We start from the raw sequence: 21,430 nt of genomic DNA, 5'->3' as shown, positions 1-21,430 counted from the left end.
CGCATCAACATACATACCTGATACCTACCTACATTAACTCAGCCCTTTGCCGGATTCAAATCATATTATGCGGAAATCCAAGATGGGCACCGTGTCCTAAAAATAAGGTCCTGATCTCGATTCGTAACTTCTTGTTAGCAAAGCTTCAAGAGTCAACTTTGTTTGGTTGACAGTTTAATTTAATTTAATTTTGATAATGGGTGGAGAGCGAAATAAGACAATAATTAAAAAGAGGAGTAATGATTGGAGAGATATAGAGAGAGATGAGAAAATAATAATTGAAAAAATAAGATAACAATTGGAAAAAAGAAATAAGATAATGATTGAAAAACTAAACTAAAACTAAACTAAAATGGTAACCGAACATACATTTTTCCACAACAAACAAAAAGGGCATTGACCAAATCTTATCGATTAGTCATCGATCAACAAAAAAGGAAAAATGAGGCAATTCTATATTCATTCTCACAAGAAGCTGCTAAAAAGCACATGCTGAGTGGTAATCCAGTGATAGGCGCCGTGCATTGAGCTCAAACCTCGCTACAAGAACGATGCTTTTGCCGAGCAAAAAACAAAACAAACTACCAAAAAGCACTGAATTTTTTTTTTAAGAGATGGATAGTTATACCGTTGGTCAACGTAAACAATACATTTTGCATGTCATAGATAGCAGACATGAATCTGCATCACCTCAAAGCTTGATACCAGCAAAAGAGGAGCGAAAGCTGGATTAAATATCAAACGTTCGCTTGTTAGTCGGCTGCTTGCTGCTATAGCCTTTTCTCCTTATGATGTTATCAAACGTTCGCTTGTCAGTCGGCTGCTTGCTGCTATAGCCTTTTCCCCTTATGAAGCATCAACTCTAGCAATGTGAACCATTGCTTAAAAAGCACAAGCATCTAGAGTGAGATGTATCCGCAGAAGAAGTTGAAAATGAGCAAATAGCAGGTTTAGGTTCCATCTTCACTGTCTGAAAGCAAGCAATCTTGTATTTGCTCCCTAAGAAGAGAACACACAAAAATGCATAAGATCCAAAGAAGAGAACACACAAAAATTTATACGATGCAAGAAAATTGGAAACAAAATTCTTGGACCATTTATCCATGTTCAGATGTGAAGGAGCCACAAATACATGTGGTCTCCAGATAACCGCGATCATTGAAGTACTCTACAAAAAATTACAAAGTTCCACATAGCCTGGAGCTATGTTAAATGTAGAAAATATCCGTGTCGGACGCTCGACGCTGGGACAAGGGTCTGTAACACATGTCCAACACATTTAGTTGGACATACACCTAGCAAGCATTTTTGTAATGCAAAGTTATCTTGACCTATGCGAGGAACTAATATATAATACAAAACATCCTAAGGAACTGTTAAAGCATCCAACTCCAAACCAATTGGCAAAGAGTGAACGCCCAGGTTCACATACTAATTTTGGAGGACAAACTCTAACAATCCCCCGCATGTGCGACCCCCGACTCACACGTGGAGAGATCAACAAAGGATCCGAAACACACGGATTACAATGAAACAAAGTGCAACTATGGCACAAACAAAGGGGAAAAGCCTCCAAAAACCTAGTTCTGATACCATGATAAAGCATCCAACTCCAAATCAATTAACAAAGAGTGGAGAGGCCGCCCAGGTTCATATACTAATTTTGGAGGAGATAATTAATCAATGTGGGACAAACTCCAACGGGCACTTTTCAAACACTATTTATCTGACAATAAAAAAGAAATATACTAAGAAATTTGAATATATTGGTGTATCTTAGAGTCCTTAACGGAAATTAGATGAGGCGGACACTTAAACAAGTACCTGCACGGCCGCACCCAATACCCAAGTCCATGGAAATTGGAACATAGGCCTCAAGTAAGGCAACTTACGCAAGATAAATTAAGGTCACAGGTGAGAAACAATTCAATTACCGATGAAAAAAACTGGACAGAGGGGTTAAAATAATGTTAACTGAAATCATCCCTCATCCGCAAATTACAGGCATGAAGTACATGTAACTGTACTGTCTTACCTAAGCCATCTCCGATTGCAATGATTGTCATTCTTTGCTTGGGCAATAATTGGCTGTGGTAAAAATGAATAGAAGTGCTCCAGGGAAGAGCGTTCCTTGGGAAGGATCTGAAACAAGCAACTCAAACAACATTTAGCCCCAAATGTTTCAGCACTTAATTGTCCATTCTCAACATCATTCAAACTTAACAAGTCGGATTTGCTGAGTGGGCTATTGCAGATGGGACAGAAGGACTCTGGGGGAAGCGATTCATTCGACTTCAGATTATATTTCTTTTGACGCCTTAGGGATGCCAAATTACAGTTAAGGTCGTCACTCGCTGGCATCCTGTTAAAATCAAATGGAGTAAGCTTTCCAGCCGTTCTTACAATAGTGCTCTCTCGAGATGCATTTTCTTCCTGAAACACAAAAGCTATTATGATGAAATTGCAGAATCTATGTGCACAGGGAAACAATAAAGAATGAACTTCCACAAGGGCTTTTACTTTGAAAGCCGAAGGAAACGCATGTAATTTCAGCAAGATTCAAATTTAAAACCTTAGAACAAATTTAATGTTTTATTTCTGATGGTAAGCTCTTTATCTACACCGTAAACCTATGAGCCTAACTGTTCGACATACTCCATCCGTCCCATAAAGTAGGTCCCCTACGAAACTACGTACAATTTTCAAACTTAAAAATAATGTATTTATTAAAATATATTTTTTACTTTTTTTTGCACCGTTCAAAAAGATCTCATTGAGATCTGTCAAACAAGATCCATATTGCACAAAAATTTATTTCGATAAGTACAATATCTTTAAGCTTGAAAACTTGTAATTGACTAACTTTACCGGATGGAGGGAGTAATAGACATGCTGCATACTATTCCAAAAAAAGTATATATCCACAATCGACATTCTACCTGCAACAATTTTACAAATGATGAGACTAAACCATTGATGCCAGAACAAGGAGTATCAAGAACCTCCACTGTTTTCAAGCTGCCCTGCCAAGATAATATTAGTCCCATCACAGTGAAATCGTATTAATTAACTTTCCATTACATGTGGCAAAGGAAAAAACATTTTGCATGTGAATGCTTATGTCGGACTCGATACTGTACTTGCACTAAGTAATGCATATAAGATGTAGAATTTACTACCTCCATATCATATTCCTGGTCCTTTTTTTCAGCGGTTCGTGTCATTTGATTGGATGAACAAATGGCATTTTGCGGAAAGAAAGTCAAGATTTTTTCACCAATAAAAAAAAACTCAATTAACTCCTGTAGACAAAATTTTCTAAACCATCTATAAAAGAATAATATAGAGAGTATAAACAATTTTCAAGATGTCTAGAATAGTGAAAAACGACCAAACATATAGGACCGGAGGTAGTATACAAGATTACTAGTCATAATTACAATTGTACTTCACATTGGTCCTCATAGAATGAAACCCAACCCATGCGATAGCAAACCAAAACAACATTTTCTCAAAAAGGATAATTCAAAGTGGTTCAGTTTAACAAGAGCTTATGTCCAAGCACTATCAACCTTGCACTGCTCGAACTATAGCAGTCAAGAGCTGGTTTTGTGCCCCCAAATTTGATGTCTGCAGCTGTGTTAACTTACTGCTTGACCGTACTTCAGCCAACCAGCTCGGCCAGCTGCTATATCGGACTTAAGATATCTAAATATTTCAAGGGGTAAGACTCACTAACTGGAAAAAGCATTAAAAAGACCTGTCAAGGCAACAAAGCATGCTGAGCTCTTGAGTGAGACAGTCACGTACGGGAAGCACCACTGGTACCCCCCATCTTGCATCAACATATTGTATATCTGCTGCTAAAGAGTAACCCTGGCCCTGGTAAAAGGACACAATATCAGCTCCCTCTCTTTCAAATAAGTTTATAATCGTTCGAACCTTCAGCTTTCAGCAGTTAATGAAAGAATTTTTCTATGGTCTATAGTCATTTGAACCTTCAGCTTTTATTAGTTAATGAAAGATGGAATTTGTTCTATAGTCCATCTCCATTTCTTTCAAGAGTTTAGAAAAGAGAGAGAGGCTAACCTTAACGGTTGCTGTAATGACATGGCAAGCTATCCTTGATGTACATGACCCCAACAGAAGTTTGGTGTATCCATTTTCAAGAGCAATCTGCATAACAACAGCGATGTACTGCATTAACAAGTTGCCAGTCCTTCATCTTACACTATTGAAGTTAAATAACAAGCATAGAAGATGAACCTTTTGCAATGACAACATTCGCAGATGCAGCATAAGATCTTCTTTCCCGGTGACATCACTAACAGCATTTACTAACTCTCTCAACCTGTCTTTCCCCTCCCCTAAATCTGAAGAATAGATGCTTGCAGTTGGGATAACATGAAACACCTTCCTTGGGGGTGTTAAATTCGATACAATAAGTTTCATGTCTTCAATAGCATCATCAAGTTGCTGGGAAGAGACTGGATAAATGGCACTTTCATCAACAAAAGCAACACCTACACTAAATACTGGTAGTGACCTATCTCTACTTGCATCAAAATTCTTCTGTGCTTTGCATTGCATCTCATGTACGAACTGTAAGGCCACCCTAAGAGATACATACTTGATCAGAAATAGAACATTACATGCGACAAATAAATGCTCACGTGAGCTCTACTTCTGGGTTCTAAGGCAAAGCAAGCCATATCAAAATGGGGTTAGAGCATTAGCATAAATTAGTTAGATGAGCAAGGATGGTCAGCTAATCTTTGAAGCAAATTAAACAGTGCTAGAAAGATCTACATATCCACATATCGTGTATCTACTAATGCATAGTCGTGTATGTACTGGTTCATAGTGATCCTAGAAGTACCAAGAAATGCTAGCAAACAAATTGAAATGTCCACCTCCCCTCACGGTACAAAAAAATATTAATAATCACTAACTTGCGGACCCTTTCAATAATTAATTTACCATACAAGATAACCTTCTCAGATAGAAATTAGTAATAATTGATTTTTGTCGCTTCAAGCTTAAAAATACCATCAAGATGGCATTTTCAAAAATGGATGAATAACAAACAAACATCGAGTCAAGTTCAAGGCCATAGGACAAAGAAAGAACAGAGAGACATCAGAAGAAATTAGAATCCATTTTTGGAGTTAACAACGAAAAGTAAACACTATGGTCTTTCATGTTGGTGACCAAAGAATGGAATGATTATGTTCTCTAATTATCATGCTTGGACGAGTGAGACAACATACCATGAACAAGATGGATATGAGAGAAATTTATATTCCTTCACTTGCGATTTGATAGGCAATATTGTTAGTTCACAACATCATTGTCATCATAGCCAATCGATTTTGTCTGTTCCACCAATTCTCACCATATCTCCCCAACTCTGGAGAGAGACAAAGTTAAATAATAGAGTTCTTTCTCTCCATTTCTTAATTTGTAATCCAAACACTTTTTTCCAATGACCGATGCAGAATTCTTCAATTGTGCAGGCAAACATTAGGACATATATACAACATACAAAACACTATTAACTTCTGCTGATAAAAACTACAAAAATATATAAAAAGGTTATCATATATAGCTAGGGCTGCATACAATCGTGTGCATTAATATCCATTTCAAAATATGGAACTTGGTGTTAGATTTTTTCATATATGCATAAAATCTTAGGAGGCAAGTTATTAAAAAATTTCAAAAATCCTCAGCAGACGGGAGCTAAAATTTTCAAACAAAGGCTGGCCGGGCGGTCCAAGTTGTACAAATTTGGTATCTTGGAGAAAAATCTACTATAATTAGAAAGAAATTTTAAAAGTTGAGAAGGGCTGCCGCCTGATCTCATCCGCCCACAGGTCCATCCTTGATTCTAACCAACACAAGCAATGAACCTTCAATTATCCAAATAAGAAACAAGATCCACATGCTTGGACCAAAGTCATTCCCAACAATAAAATCAACACACAACAGACTAACTGAGACCACAAATAAATACCACTCTAGAGAGAGAGAGAGTTTTCGATTTCTATTGATTTATTAATTTGTAATCCATAATCCAAACGCATAGTTTTCTTTCTCATTCTCAAATCATTCCCACCAAAAACCAACACAGCAATGAACCTTCTGAGACCAATTCAAGCACATGAAATTCAATTATCCAAGTAAGAAACAATATCCGCATTCTAGAACAAAACTATCCCCCACAATAAAACAACAGATGGCTGAAAAATATCACTTTAGAGAGAGAATGCGAGAGCTGGAGAGAGATAGACCTCGAAGAACTACCGCCAGAGAAAGCGACAAGGACGTTGTCGGAGGGAGAAATCATGGCGTTAGAGGTGACGGCGAACTTGAATTTCCCGAATAGATTGCTCCGAAAACACTCGGCACAAAACCGGCCGCCATCGCCGCCTGCAGCCAAGGCGGCCGGCGTGGGGTTCGTGGCGGCGATGGTTTCCTTGGACTTGCACTTTATGCATAGATTGTGGCGGTTAACACCGTTGTTACCCGTCGGGACGCCGTTGGGCGGTTCGTTTTTAAGCGAGTGTTGGTTTTCTTCTCCTGCTGCTTCGGCTTCGTTGTTGTCTTTGTAGCAACCGGATTCACAGGACCCTGAACTGCACGCCATCTCTCTCTCTTTCTCTCTCTCTCACACACACACTAGGGTTTTGGACTGAAATACTCCCGTAGTAGATTTGACGAACTTCATTATGACCCCATGTTGTTTGGTTATATGCTGATTTACCCCCTCACAATTTGAAAAATAAAAACTGCCAATTGAATTTAATTCCATCTCTTTATCTATCACGTAATTTTTTTTATTTTTTTAACTGATAAGAGATTACAAGTATTTAATTTTACATCAAAGTATAAGTCCACAATCGCAATGAACTCTAAATAAGAGGGGACATAAGTACACAAAGAATCCCCATTTTTAGGAGTAGAAATAATCAAATTTTCATTTTGCCAATGATAAACCCTCTAAGCTCTCTTTCAACATATAAAGAGGTGGTCAATTGAGCTAAACTCAATTTAGTTAAGTACCTATTCTTGAACATATATTCATTCCTAGACTAGAATCATTTCAATCTCTAGAGAAGTTTATGCACATCCGATTGCCTACGCATACCCCCGACATTAGGAAACCCATAGGAAAGTTGTTTATTGCCTACCGAAAACACCCAATATTTGGATAAATGGGCAAGGATCAGTCAACAAACACCCAATTTCTCACTAGTACGAATATATCACCACTAAATGTACAAATTATCACAAGAGGAAAAAACTTACATTCCAGAAAACAGAAAGGAAAAATACAAAGACGAGATCGATTTTTCTCTATTTTTTCTTGCTTTTTTGTTTCTGTGGGAGTTGAAAATCTCCAACTAGTGAACAATTATACATGAAAAATCTACAAAAGAACCCCCACCCCACCTTCTAAAAGAATAGTACAAAAAAAATTGCAGAATCTGGTGTTAAAAAAGTTTATTTTCCCCCCCTTTTCAAACCAATTCCATTAGGAGAGGGTCACCCGCTGCCATAATTCTAACCAGCTTTATAAACTCTTGCTCGCTCGATACACCCCACGGGTGAACAGCAGGTACTTCAGGAGAATAGGAGGGCGTGGAATTCGTAGAAGGTTGGTCCGGCTTATAAATCATCGTGCCAAACACTGGGTCAAAATTCTGAGGCAAATCCATCGATAGGAAAATCATGGGTACAGCGACTTTCTGATGCATATCTAGATCGCCAACTAGATTTACGAGATCGATGAAATCGGAAACAAAGCGACGAGGAACATAGAACACCTCAGAACTGCATAATGTGGTGCTTGAAGGATCAGGCATAGATTCCTTGTAACTGACTTGGAAATGAACTGGCATTGAGTTCACAACTTTATTTACAAGTTCTGCTTGTTTTGTAAACCAATCAGAGTTGCCATCATCTCTCACAGGAGTCCAGGATTCGGGTACCTAAATGACATTGACTTGTCAGTGGGAGTAAGCATTAAGCATGAATTTGTTTCTGGCTTTATCTCAATCAATAGTAAGGCGCTGTTTGTTTTCATTTTTCACCATACTTGCAGCTTATTTATTTTAAAATCGGAATTCACAAGCTGATGTGAGTGTGCCTCAGAGACATAAGGTGTTTTGCTTCCACTTTTCAGCTTCTTTCAATCTCAAAATAGGCTCACAAAAGTAAACTTTCAAACATGGGTTTTGAATTTGTTTTTCAAGCCACAATCGATTTCACGTGAAAACATACACAGCTTGACATTAACAAAAGAGGGGAAAGAGGCAAAACTGACATGCCAAACACTAATCTCACTACACATCACTAAGGCTGTCTTTGGATCTTGAATTTATGTAAGGACTCATCGTCATCGAGTAAAAACAACAGGAAAGGGATTAGTGGGGCTACTGCTGTTTCTATTAACCCTTTGACTTTTCTTTTTCCTCAGCAAATCCCTCCACAAGTCACAGATCCAAACATAACCAAAAAATGAAATTGCCAAATATTTAGAAAGCACCTGGGTAACAGAGGGGAAAGATAATTTGTAAGTTTCTATTACCTTGTCAGTAATCCAAAGCTTAGTTTTGTCTGCCTGCAAAAGGTTCCAGTAATTAATAATCGTATCATCGTGAAGGAATAAAAACCCTTCCGCGCTGCTGTATCTATTAAATATGGATGGCAGCTGCCTGTAAACAAACAAGAGATGGACAATATCATCCACAATCATGGTGAGAGAAAACATGAAAAGGTTCTTCCAAAAAATTCAGATAACCATGAATAGCATGTCAACCAATATAACGATAACAGTTAAAATGTCACATTACACCTACCACTTTGCAATCACATGGCAAATGGAAATTAACACCTTAACAACTAGAGCTTACATCTAAGAGAAGGATCCTTCAGAAAAAGCAACAAAAAAAATGACATTACTCCAGCCTTGTTTGCAGATATTATAACGAAGAAAACGAAAGGAAAGAGAAGAAAACGAAAGGAAGAACTGAAGTAATCGCAGATCCTAAATAAACAAATGGGGAACGTCTAGGTTGGTAGCACATGGGGAAGGAGCCCAGATCCTAAATAAACGTCATCCAGGTTGGAAGTAAACTTTCGGGTTTCGCGGGGGAAGGGGAGGGGTAGGGTTAAATTACTTCTAGAAATCTTATGCAACCGAGTCCTAAATAAACAATACTATTGTTCCACTACGATATTATATACTCCTAGAACATAAACAAAGGAGGGTTCTTAGAGAAAGCTTCATGGGCTATTCCAATTGATTCATCTCTTATTTTTGTGGTTCTCGAAATGAAATGCATGAGTGTCATCTAAGAGAACTAAAACCCGTCTGTTCAAATCCAAAAAGCCAACCTGGGTAATATGCCATGTCGCAGCTTAACTGCGACCATTGTAGTTTCTCATGTTTGGGCAAACAAGGCACAATCAAGGTGATGGCAGTCAAAAAGCAGCTAGGTCAGCCGAACAGTGTGTGGCATGATATTACCATGTACTTGTTTATGGATGCCTCTTCAATCTAGGCTTGACCCCCAAAGCTCCGAAATACTGCAGTGGCTCTACTAAGACATTACATTTTGTGGTAGGTTTCAACCACACTGGGTTTCAGGTTTCACCTAGCCTCGTACCATATCAAAGGCAACCAACAAGATATTCTGGTAGAGAGCCTGATAAAGAGCACTACCACCACAAGACTTTAACCGACTCGATCTTAAGACACTCACCCTGGACCTGGAGTTGGGGAAAACACACTTAAACTGCTATGATCGACACATTTGCATAGTATCAAGTGCCAAAATGTCCTAAAGCATAAAGAATAATTTACCCCAACTTAAATCCCATAGTTTGTCTTCTGCTGTCATCACAACATGTTTTTCCAGTTTCATGCTCCCAACCCGAAATTGCACCGCTTGAAAAATAGTAGAAGAAGTTGGAGTGCACAACTAGCTTGGAAGCAGAAACGTGGGGAAACTATAGAGGCCTTACTAAAATCTTTTGAGAAAGGAATGACCAATAACAATTGAGACTCCCAACAAGCAGTCCACATGATGCAAAAGGAGACTCCTCCAACAGCCCAATAGAGCACTGATAGAAAATTCAAAGTTTCTCATCCGTAGGATGGCAAGCACAACCGAATACATATCCAGGCAGGCAAACCAGAGCACAGATCATTTAGGAAAGATGGGAGCAGAGCAAGTTGAGGAGCTGGTGGTGTGCGACAAATCCCCTCCCTTGGTCTGCCAATTTGTCTTTGAAGATGCCATGGGAGTCGGCGAACTCAGGGATTAGCATTGGGATTTTGACTTCGGTTTGTTTAGTCTTTGATCCCAGTATGAGGTACTATGATGAATATCTATCGGTTTAAAGCAGAAGGGTAATGACAGGACATATAGTGCCAATTCAAAAAGGTAATTACCCAGGTTTCAACGCTTAGAGCAAGGTCTAGGAGCCATCTATGTCAACAAATCGATGTCACCCAAGGAAACATTTCCTATCTTCGAAGCACACTATCAAGGGATTGACGAGAAAATTACCTAGTCCTCAACCTAATTCAGCCCTCATCTTTCTTGGTCCAGGGAGTAGCTAAATTTAAACAAAACTAGGTCCTCATATACATGAGCAAAGTATAAATAATTACGAGGATCCTGAAGGACCTAGTCTAAGTTTGTTGATCATCGAATCCAGTTGTCTTCTCCAAGCAAGAAGGTAACCTATTTTTTGTTTTGAAAGGTAATCAAAGTGTTTAGGGTGTTAATTAAACCCAACACAAACCACTCTTATTTATATTAAAGGATAACTCATTACAAAGCTTAGCTAACCAATGTGGGACAAATAATCATATTTTAAAACTATTGTTCTTTCTTTCTGCTTCTTGACCGAAACACAATCAATGACCTTCAGATTATAAAGAACACAAGCTATGAGAATCGCCTGAAGTTCGAATCCTGGAAGATAGGTATCAAAAAGTCCCAAACCTAGCATTTTCCTTAAGTTCGAATCTTGGTATCCCCCAGGGCACGAAAACCACAAAGTAGGTATGCATTCAATCGTGTAGTACAGGAGTTTCAAAGCTTTAAGGTTCCAGTGTAATGCAGATGAAGATGTTGTGAGGGCACTAATTGCCCAAAAGGACAAGGTTTTAGGATATGGCCCAAGAATGTATATCGAGCTAGTAGACATCCTCTCTTGTGTGGACCCCATTTTACACGTGAACATGCAAACATTAATACATAGAAAGAAATCAAAACTCTGATACCATATTATCCTAAAAGATCAAGCAGAGGAAACGAGCTCAACAACAAATCCTTAGCTATCCAAGGGAGTCAATAGCCCCTATTTATTGCAACCCTCAACTTCCATCCTACATCTTGGCTCTAACCTCCAATAGCTTTATACCACAGTATCCTTAATGATCACAGAGGCTGAACCATGTCACAAACTCGGCAGTCGGTGCAGTTACAATTGTGCGCTAAAACTTGTACCAATCATCTATGTAGCTAAAATATATTGACAGTACATTCCAGAGAGTAAAAGAGCGTATTTACTTCACTAGTCTTATTAGGTCCATAAATTTAAACATTGTGATCTAAACTTGAAAAAAATGAACCCGGTAAATAAATATGATGCCTCAAAATAGCTACCACTATATTACCCTACACTGAAATCTATCCATATCCTATATCACCATTCATGTCAGACATAATCTCACAACATTGTATCTAACCAACTTCCTGCTCCTTGGCTACCCAAAGTGATAAACTCAACAGATATTCAGCAGTCAATCAGAGATCATAGCCAAGACTCGAATTACATTGCATAATCATGAGAACGCATAAGGAAAAAGAAGTGATAAACTTACTTGTATAGATAGTCCAAGCGGCCTTCTTCGACAACAAGATCCTCATTCTTCTGCACCGCCAAGATAATAACAGTCTTGAATATCCTTCCATAAAGCAATCTCCATTCCAAAGCAGTCCGTTCAACAGGCCCACTGCAAAACATTATAAGCACCACATTCCCAAAAGTCTTCCTCCACCGGATCAAATTTCCAATCTCATAATTCACTGTACCAATTTCCTCAACCCCGAGATGAACAGAGGGCAATTTCTGAGGAACAAACTCTTTCCTATCCCCATGACCAATAGTAGCCCTTGGTCGGTCCAATTCAAGTGTCATTAACCTAGGTTGTTGATACCGAACAGCAAGCAAGTCCTGAAGCCATGCCGCAGTAAATTTCACATCTTTCTCACTCCAAAAACCTTCCTCCGCCATTGCATAACTTAACTCCAAAATTTTCTCAAACAACAATCTATGCTTCCCCGATCTCCACGAAACCAAGAATTTTGTTAGACGACCTACATTCACATGAAGATCTTTCTCTTCTGAAAATGGGTACCCTTCAATTCTATCGTATCTATGAACTGTGGGAGGATAAACAACAACAAAACCACCAATTTCCCACAAAAGCCTTTGTCCCCAATAGCCCCTCAATACATCCGAAGCCATGGTACTAACTGAAACAGGCAACATCAAAGCCCAAAATGCAGACGAATGGTAAAGCGTATTGAAAGAATTAACAGGCACCATCATACCTTGTGGCAATGCCACTTTTTGAGCACGTTCATCGAACCTAATATCGAATGCTTCCAAACCAGACTTCCTGGTAAAATAAAACACCGAATCAACATCCGGAAGCCCGTTCGAAATCCCCTGCTGTATAAACTGCTTCCCACCAAACACCTCCGTGTAGTAATCCTCGTGCCCAATTTCACCCACATTTTCCAACGGCATTCCCCTAGGCCAAACGGACCTCTGCCCGAAATGAACATACGGGTTGACAACGGTCCGGTTAGGGTTTTCATGACTATACTGCAAAATAACCTCTTGCCTAGCCCCCTCCCCAACCAATTCCACATCAAAGTGTTTCCCAATATCATTATCTATCACATCCCCGCGATCATCGGCATCAAAGATCTTCTTCGCACCGTGCTGGATCGCAAACAAATACCCAACTGTCTTTCTAACGTACGAGTCATAAGGCAAGAAATCAACAACCCTAAACCCTAACTGAGCCTGCTGTTCTAGAGACAGAAATATAGTACCTTTCAAACTCCAATCCGACGGCGTTTTGGAGTTCCCAATTGCAAGCACTTGCCATCCTTTGATTTTCACGAGGTTCTTAAGTGAATCGGAGGGGTAATCCGATACGGAGACGACCACCCACTTCTCGGATCGGAAATTGGCGTAAGGGGTAGTTTTGTCAACAATGGGCTCGATCGAGTTCCAGTTGATTTTGGGGAAGTGGATGGTTTCGAGCTGCTGGGACTGGGACTCGAAGCAGAGGAGCGCGGCCGTGTCGCCGACGTTGCGGAGGAAGAAGAGGGCGGCGACGGTGGCGATCAGGAGGAGGATGGTGACGATCTTGTAGAGGTTCTCGGATGCCCATGTGGAGAAATCGAGCGATTTGGATTCGGAGAATCGATTCGGGTGGACTGTGGGCAAGGCTCTGTTGCTGCTGTTGCTGTTGTTGTTGTGGGTTTTGGGGGATTTTGGGTTTGGACGATCTTGGACCAACATTGAATCAACACGAGTACTGGTAAAACTATACACGAATGCTGCTGTCCCTTTTCTCTCCCTCTCTCTCTCTCTCTCTCTTCACTCTGAAGTTGACTCTCTCGGTTTCTGGGTTTTCTGGCTATCGCTCCGAAGAGAAAAACGTGTGGTCTCTCACTCTAGAACTCTCTCTATTTCTCTCTCATCGAAGACATAACCACACTTGCAAGTTGCAACAGACTTGGGAGATCAGATGGTGGTTGCCGACAGACAGATGGTGACTGTGTGTTTCTTAAGCTTCAATGTAACTGCTTGTAGTTTGGTGTTGCGGGGACCCCATATTGTTTTTGCACCTTTTTTTTCCCTTTTTTTTATTTCACGTTAATTTATGAAAACGCTAGTATATATATGTAAAGCGAGTTAATTTATATTTTAATAATTGCAGATTAATATAAAACAAGAAAAAGGTTGCGGGATGTTCAAAAAAGTGCAAAAAAAAAAAATTCTGTCAATATACGGAGAAATTATCGAACTTGAGTATGTTCAATGGTATTTATTTCTCATCAAATTATATTACTAAATGTGGCGATTTTTATCTCGAAAAATATTTTAATGCGAGAGAAAATTTGACGAGCGCTTTTTTCTCTTTGTAGTTGGAAAACAATAAGTTTTTGTGAATTTTTAGGAATTTTTTGTAATATTGTATACCATACATGCCTATTCAAAAAAACATTTATATCATACATGCGTTTAGTACTATAATACAGTATATAAAAAGATTTCGTTGGGTGGAGAAGGCCAGAATGGCAATGGTTGTGACTTGTGACTAAAGAACAGTATTACAGTAGATTGATTTTTCATTTTTTCTTGCTTTAATTAAACAAGAGGAGATTGGACAGATTAACTAATCATTTTTATATGCGGTTGCGTAGGAAATTGCAGGTAAGCTGTGATGTGTGAGTCTGTTGAGAGAAAGCTGTAAGGAAGAATGTAGTATTATGTCACGTGCCCGATGTGGACTGGGGATTCTGTCAAGCACTCTTATCAAGCGGGTGTTGTGCGGTTAATCCGACTATTTATCTTGATACTGATGGTTTGAATTGAATCTGAGCACATACAGATATAAACAGCCCATTGTTCGACCAAGATCTGAGTCATCAATTGTCGAGATGAACGGCTGGATCGACCGTTCGACACCCGCTTATTTCCAACTATGAATAGGCAAACAAATGGACTTGGAGAACAGCATGCTCTTCTGTAACATTAGCACGGACTTATCTCGGACTAAAAATTGTGATCTGATTTGGTTCATTTAATTTGGTTCATTGCTTTTTTACACATACGAAAGAAATCATATTGATTGGGCATCAAGAACCACCTGAACATTTTGAGACAAATGTGTAACCATTTTGTTACTGATGTTTGCGATCATGGTGATTTTTGGTGGACATGACAAAATTAACGAGCCGAACAAAATAATTGATTGGGACCACTTTTCTAAGGCACAGAATAGTTTGCTATGCGCGCTCATAGCAGGCTCATCGTCTGGGCAGGAGTGTGCCTGGGTACTTCTTATTTAGTGTCGATGTCTTTTGTGTTATTCTCAAATATCTTTTCAAATACTAGTATATTGTTATGCTAACAACCAGTTATGTTTATTGAGTGTAAATTCCAACCATCAATTGTGAGTCCCACCGTGCATATATTATAGTAATATGAACCGTTCATCTTGTAGGACTCGCAAAATAGTACATCTTTACAAAAAATTAATTTTATCGGACATGGATAAGTGTATATAAAAAAGGGAAATGATAAAGGATATATTTGTAGTATGTGGTTTCCACTATGCATTGCGGGCTCTGTTGTGTATTTTTTTTCAGTAATGTGAACCGTTCATCTTGCAGGACCCGCATACTAGTACATTCATACAAAAAATCATATTTATCGGATACCGATAGGTATATTAAAAATTAAATCTTAATTTATAAAATAAACGGCTATAGATAGTTTAACTTTAACTTATCTACAGTTGATTTTTTAAACCAAACTTCAATTTTTTAAAGTCTTTATCTTAATTCTCAAAGTGATGAAGGTTAATCCCGGTTCTAATGTTTTCTTCATCTTAATTCTCAATGATGAAGGTTATTATTTTGGGTGAAAAAACGTTTAACATAAATACTGTTAAGAGTTCTTTTATATCTTATCTTATTCATTAAAAAGCAAGTAAAATATCGTTATATACTTAATGAATCTCCTTCCAAAAGCTTTTGGAGCCGCCACTAAATCTAATATTCAATCTTGCATGGCTCATCAAAAAACTAGTATAGGCCCAAGTGGAGTCCAAAAATCGAGATCAAACTCGACTCATTTAATATCGAGAGGTGTTCGAGCCGCTTCACTTTACTAAACAAATTAGTACTATGAACTGGTCTGGTCTCTACAAACGAGTCGGACTTTTACAAATGAGACGAGTTACAACTAATTCGAGCTTGACTCTTTTACTAACGAGCCGAACTCAAATCGACCCGAGCCTCAAGCTACCCACAAACAGTTTTGGTTCATTTGCACTTTGCAGCAACGAATTGAAGACACAATTTCAATTCTCTAAATAGGGTGAGAAAATAATCAAATTGCGAATCCGGTCTGAACCAGTTTAAATCCAGGAACCTTGTTTTAACAGTATTTTTGCAGTAGCCAGTAGTTTGGCCTCGTTTTAAAAAGGGAGAAAAAAATAAATTGAATATTTTAATGTCTTTTTGGTGACTCTTAATGGAATTAGACTCGTTTCGCTAAGAAAAATAAGTACTGTATTATATATTGTGAAAGAATGACGTGTCTTATAAAGCAAAAAATAAGTATTTAAAAAATAAGAACCTTAGCAGAACGGAGCCTATTTAAACACATATTTTGATTAGATTATTTTTCTGCCATTTTTTAGTCCTTTAAATGGTTTTTCCAAATGCCATTAAAAAAATACATCAAAAAAAATAAACGGTTAAACATAATAAATGATCCGTGGTTCGAGGACGGAACCGAGCCGAAGTTAAATGTTTGTATTGGTCTGATTTTACCAGTTTCATCCATCGATCGATTAGGTTCTCAAACTGATTTGATCCTTGATCTACCAAATAAACCGATCCAATTCGATCCATGCTCACCCCCATCGATCTCTAAAATGTTTGTTAGGACTAAAATCCTACCCAATCCAACTTTTTTACACTTCGAAAAGCACAGCATTACCATTGACCTCACAGCAGAGAAGTCCCACTCTCTAACCTCCACTCCGGAGAAACCGTTAAGCCAATACACCCCCCTCCGCGGCACCACCCCACGGTGCTTCATCGCGTGAGCGACACTCAAACAATTTCAAATTTTCGCAATTCGTTTTCGATCATCCCGCCAATTCTCAAAAAAACTGTTTCGAAAAACAATGGAATCGTTTCCATCTCTGCTCGAGCGCACAGTAGCCTCAGCTCTCCTCCTCCTCTCCACCCCACCACCCTCTCTCTCTCCTCCGACGTAATTTTATTTCACACTCTACACCTCACAGTCGAGATTCAAATCAGTTTCGTTTAAGAAATGCTTGTTTTGCTGAATTTTTGTAGCGGTGAAAGCAATTTGAGTGTGGATTCGGAGAAGAGCAGCTTGGCGTTGAGTGCTTCGAGGTCGAGTTCTTCGACGGTGACTAACGACGACGGTTCTTCGGTGGAGGCTCGGGCTCGTCCGCTCTGCATGATCGCTGCCGTTGCTCGGTGTCATGACATGAACCTCAAGGTGAAATCCGATTACGATTCGCTTGTTGATTTTGAATTGATATGAAGCTCTGGCGTACTGCATTTTGAAATTGATTTGATGAATATATTCAGCTAGACTAGAAGTAATTCAAATTCCCTCCGTTATTCCTTGCATGTAAGCCTCTGATGAATTTGATGTGATTTGATGATCTGTTTGGATATGATCAGTGATTCAGGATACATAACTTGAATATATCTGTTTGTAATAGGAATTTCTGCTGATGAAGAAAACTCAATGTGATTCCATTGTGATGCAAAAGTTAACTCTCTGTTTTAAATGATCTTCGTTTTTGTTTTTGCGATGTAACTGGTTAGTTTATGATTTGAGGCTCTGTTACATTCCTGTCGATAAATGGCGATCGACGTGATTCATATCCCTCTGTTTTCCAGTTTAATTGCAAGGCTGTGACTAGTTTGATGTGATTTGACGATCTGACTCATTGCGTTTCGAATTTAGAGCTTCATTTTGATGAATGAAGCTCAATGTTACTCGTAGTTTCACTTTGTTTCGTTAACTGACTCTCGATGATTTTAATTAACTCTCACAGTCGATCTTATCTCGAGTTTGATTTATACTTGAAGAAGCACTCCGCTGTGTTTGTTTTGTATAGTAGGAGGAGTTCAGTATCTGCTTTGATGCACTCTGTTCAGTTTCTATCAGGAACCGATTTGATGAAGTTCAAAAGTACTCCAACAGATAATGTAGAGATGAAATATTGAGGCCTTTCTCGTTTTTAATAGTAACACAGATTTCGCTAACTGTTTCGTTTATGAGGACTCTGAATCATTTACGTAAATTCATATACGCGCAGGTGGTGCGAAAGAGTCGATCGAAGAAAATCTGGAGATGCGACACCAGAAAACTGATCTCCATCGGAAAACCAATAGGAGTTTCATCGGAACGGGGATCTGAGACGACGTCGTCGTGTCTGTCGAGCAGCTCGAGCGCCGTTTCCACCGGGCGTAGCAGAGGAGGAGGTTGGAAGAAGGAGGGGGCTTCGTTGGCTGGGAATTCGAAAACGGAGCTGCCAAGGGTAGTCAAGCCGGGTATACTGCGCCGCCGAGCCGAAGCCATCAAACGGCTCTTGTCAAATGGATGCACTCCCACTTCTGAAGTGAGGATTCGTCAGCTGCTAGGCGATAGCCCTGACACCAGCAAAGCCTTGAGAATGTGAGATCTCTCTCTCTCTCAAATTAGAAAAAAGTTAGATGATCTCAACCGTTGATTAGATCAAAGGACACCACAAATATGTGTGATCCAAGTTCTGTGATCCTTATTGTAGTGGATTCACCTCACAGTCAAATGGATCCAGCAGTTGGATCCTAAATACAAGTTTGCGAGAACACTAGATAGGCCTTCTTAAGTGGGTTTTAACCAGTGTCACATGGTGCTTCAAAATCTTTTTTATAACACAATTATGTTTACTCTACCATAAATTATATGAACCTTATATTAGCGTGTAATAGATAAGAGTTATAGAGCAACACTTGACGGTGCTATAAAGCTAGCAAAGCCTAGAGAAAGTGAGATCTCTCCAGCTATAGGCACAATTGGAGGCCCACAAATTCGAACAATGATAAGTAAAAAGATGGTTACCGATTCCATATTGTTTATGTACTGTCTAAATCTAAAGTAAATCTCGCATTTGGATCCTAAGTTGACAGGACCAATAGAAAACTAAAGAGTAGCGGCTAAATAAGCAATACTAATCAAACCGCGATCAATTAAACTACGATTTACGAGAAAAAAGTGTGTAATAATATAAACTCTTTCTACCCGCGAGTGACCAATTAGAAATTCATGGGAACTTAAGTAAATGTGAATTTCTCATGGTGAAAATGTGCACTTCCGTATTTGTGTCCCCTAGCATTTTTGCTCTCTCTCTCTCTCTCTCTCCCAAGACCACTGATCTCTCCCTAGCTAAGATTAGAGAAGCTTTTTTTTTTTTTTTTTGAAGAGATTAGAGAAGCTTAGGTACTCTTAACTGTTGATCATACCAAAGGGCCCCACAGATATGGGCCATATGGCAGATTCAAAATTATATTGAGTGATCGTTAGTGCAGTGGATTCACCTCAGATGAAGTCATGGAGCTTAATAACAGTTGGATCAGAATACTAGGTTGTTGGAAAAGCTGGGGTTAATGGTGATGATTTATGGATTGAGTTGTCTGGTTTGATAACAATGTGAGCTTTTTTTTTCAGGTTGTTGAAGCATGAAGAGATCAAGAGGTCGGGGGCAGGTGGTCGAAGTGACCCCTATCTTTACATGGTAATGTTATAACTACGAAGATTTATTTGATTTAGTTATCATGCAATTCGACTTTATTTTTCGTTTAGTGAAAAAGGGTCTCTTAAGCGCCATAAAATAACATGGAAGTGATGAAAAGATATACTCGCACAAAAAGTGAAAAGAAAATATCATTAAGATTAATTAGAATGTCGGTCAAATCAAAACTGAAAACGAGAATCATCTCCAGGATTAGTTTGATCAAATTTTTTGTTGTACTTTCCGTACGTCTCTACGAATGACTGCATTCGGAGTGATACATGATGTCGGCAAATGCAGAAAAGTAATTGTTTATCTATTCTAGGATATAGATATTGTACATAATTGCACATGATACTCTTAAAATGTCAAAATGTTTGATAGGGCAATCGAGTATTTCTTTTTAATTTCTCTATTTATTTTAACCGTGTATTACTATGCTTAATTGTTTAATTTTATTTGCTGCAGATAGCATGAACAGTAACAACAAGGCATCATACATACTCAAAGGCGTAGTTATCCCAGTATCTCCTATGGAAAATTTTGGCTTTGATCTCAACAAGGTAATTGTCTGATTATAAATAGGATTGCTTGATCAGTATGTAACTCGGTATAGAGCTTTAGCCTTGTTCAATTTTCTTCTGAATTTTTTTTTGTGGCCGTGAAAAGAAAGGATCACAACATTTATACTGCAAAACTTTACCCGTAACATAGGGTTCGATGTCACAATTAATTGTTCTTAATACAAGAATATTATCACAAAAAATTTCAGTCTTTTAGAATGTTTGTACGATTGTAAACCATTATCTTGCTTATACTTTCTTCGTAAATGTGCTTGCACCACTCCACTACCACTAGCATGTCATCGGGATCATCAAATATATCGGTTAATATCTATGGAAAATGATAATGTTAAAACTATTACGAAAAAAACTTTCAATATAGATGAGTGCATTAGAAATGGTGCTAAGCGAACGGACTGTTGGATTAGAGACTGAAGGGGGAGGATTCAATTCAAATTTGCATCTTCTTGTTTTTTTCCAAACGATAACATATGGTATTATAATTCTTCCGAAAACATTATTACATCAAGAATGAGACTCGTTCCTAAGTAAGGGACTAAATAACCACGACTGTGGGGAACTAGTCCAAAGACTAGACCCCAAACCCGTCAAAACTCTACGCTAACTCCTGAGCTATTGTATTACAAGACCTCCGAACAATATGCAGTTATTATTACGACTAGTTATAAATGCTTTTTTGTTTACAAAAAATCCAATGTCCAAATGTCGGGGTAATTAATTAGGCTTAGATTGCTGTGTACTGTGAAATATTTAGCCTGATTTCATTAGTTGGTTAACGGCTTTCCCCAAGTTGGCTTTGCTTTGGTTGGAAGTAGGCGCGGATTTACCACGAGGCCGGGAGGCACGTAATCCCATTAACTTTTGAATAAGGAAAATTTTAAAATAGGTTATTCCGGGCCGGTCCTATGTGGTGGATTATGTCCGATTAGATCCTTGCGCATAAAAGCGCACAAGTATTTTTCCTATCAGAAAAACTACGTGCACAGCAGCTTGTACACAACAGCTGTGCACAGATTCCATTTTCTCCCGGCTCGGGTCGCACAAAGATGATCGGAGCCGCTCATGTTGTTCTAAATATGTCATTTAAGATTTCTGTAAAAAATGAGCTTCGTTCGATATCGTGAGAAGCGTTAACAAAACACCCAAAATCACTTCAAAACCTAAATTCTGAAGTGATTTTAACCAT

The 21,430-nt window shown here is 38.7% G+C and overlaps 3 protein-coding genes across 4 annotated transcripts; 1 reads left to right on the top strand and 2 right to left on the bottom strand.

Moving 5' to 3' along the window:
• Nucleotides 1–272: 272 nt before the first annotated feature.
• On the bottom strand, nt 273–6,731 carry LOC131319030 (cytoplasmic tRNA 2-thiolation protein 2). Of its 2 annotated transcripts, XM_058349128.1 has the most exons (7): nt 6,294–6,730; nt 4,267–4,615; nt 4,090–4,176; nt 3,761–3,882; nt 2,940–3,018; nt 2,036–2,433; nt 273–999 (listed from the first exon to the last, which is right to left on the bottom strand). In XM_058349128.1, the coding sequence occupies exons 1-7, from the start codon at nt 6,647–6,649 to the stop codon at nt 951–953; spliced, it is 1,440 nt and encodes a 479-aa protein (XP_058205111.1). In that variant the 5' UTR covers nt 6,650–6,730; the 3' UTR covers nt 273–950. The 2 variants fall into 2 exon arrangements, with proteins under 2 accessions (XP_058205111.1, XP_058205112.1); XM_058349129.1 differs by lacking the exon at nt 3,761–3,882 and having other exon boundaries at nt 2,940–3,023; nt 6,294–6,731.
• Nucleotides 6,732–7,294: 563 nt separating this feature from the next.
• On the bottom strand, nt 7,295–13,916 carry LOC131319027 (probable glycosyltransferase STELLO2). Its single transcript, XM_058349126.1, has 3 exons — nt 11,906–13,916; nt 8,594–8,720; nt 7,295–7,994 (listed from the first exon to the last, which is right to left on the bottom strand). The coding sequence occupies exons 1-3, from the start codon at nt 13,621–13,623 to the stop codon at nt 7,524–7,526; spliced, it is 2,316 nt and encodes a 771-aa protein (XP_058205109.1). The 5' UTR covers nt 13,624–13,916; the 3' UTR covers nt 7,295–7,523.
• A 3,113-nt stretch (nt 13,917–17,029) lies between these two features.
• LOC131319377 (uncharacterized) lies at nt 17,030–20,398 on the top strand. Its single transcript, XM_058349603.1, has 5 exons — nt 17,030–17,118; nt 17,205–17,373; nt 18,206–18,564; nt 19,597–19,663; nt 20,129–20,398. Exons 1-5 carry the CDS (start codon nt 17,030–17,032, stop codon nt 20,135–20,137), a joined length of 693 nt encoding a protein of 230 aa, XP_058205586.1. The 3' UTR covers nt 20,138–20,398.
• Nucleotides 20,399–21,430: the final 1,032 nt, after the last annotated feature.

The sequence above is a fragment of the Rhododendron vialii genome, chromosome 3a, assembly GCF_030253575.1.
Source record: "Rhododendron vialii isolate Sample 1 chromosome 3a, ASM3025357v1".
In the NCBI taxonomy this organism is placed as follows: Eukaryota; Viridiplantae; Streptophyta; class Magnoliopsida; order Ericales; family Ericaceae; genus Rhododendron; species Rhododendron vialii.
This window is presented reverse-complemented; position numbering and strand designations above follow the sequence as displayed.

What these genes read in the sequence shown, in the direction of transcription:
- LOC131319030 (XM_058349128.1), bottom strand. Translation starts at nt 6,649, where the DNA reads ATGGCGTGCAGTTCAGGGTCCTGTGAATCCGGTTGCTACAAAGACAAC. An exon ending in TCTGGCGGTAGTTCTTCGAG is followed by an intron (nt 4,616 to 6,293) that starts GTCTATCTCTCT and finishes TGTATCTCTTAG; the next exon opens with GGTGGCCTTACAGTTCGTAC. An exon ending in TCATTACAGCAACCGTTAAG is followed by an intron (nt 3,883 to 4,089) that starts GTTAGCCTCTCT and finishes TCCTTTTACCAG; the next exon opens with GGCCAGGGTTACTCTTTAGC.
- LOC131319027 (XM_058349126.1), bottom strand. Translation starts at nt 13,623, where the DNA reads ATGTTGGTCCAAGATCGTCCAAACCCAAAATCCCCCAAAACCCACAAC. An exon ending in CGCTTGGACTATCTATACAA is followed by an intron (nt 8,721 to 11,905) that starts GTAAGTTTATCA and finishes GTTTGTTTACAG; the next exon opens with GCAGCTGCCATCCATATTTA. An exon ending in AGCTTTGGATTACTGACAAG is followed by an intron (nt 7,995 to 8,593) that starts GTAATAGAAACT and finishes AATGTCATTTAG; the next exon opens with GTACCCGAATCCTGGACTCC.
- LOC131319377 (XM_058349603.1), top strand. Translation starts at nt 17,030, where the DNA reads ATGGAATCGTTTCCATCTCTGCTCGAGCGCACAGTAGCCTCAGCTCTC. An exon ending in GTCATGACATGAACCTCAAG is followed by an intron (nt 17,374 to 18,205) that starts GTGAAATCCGAT and finishes ATATACGCGCAG; the next exon opens with GTGGTGCGAAAGAGTCGATC. An exon ending in ACCAGCAAAGCCTTGAGAAT is followed by an intron (nt 18,565 to 19,596) that starts GTGAGATCTCTC and finishes TTTTTTTTTCAG; the next exon opens with GTTGTTGAAGCATGAAGAGA.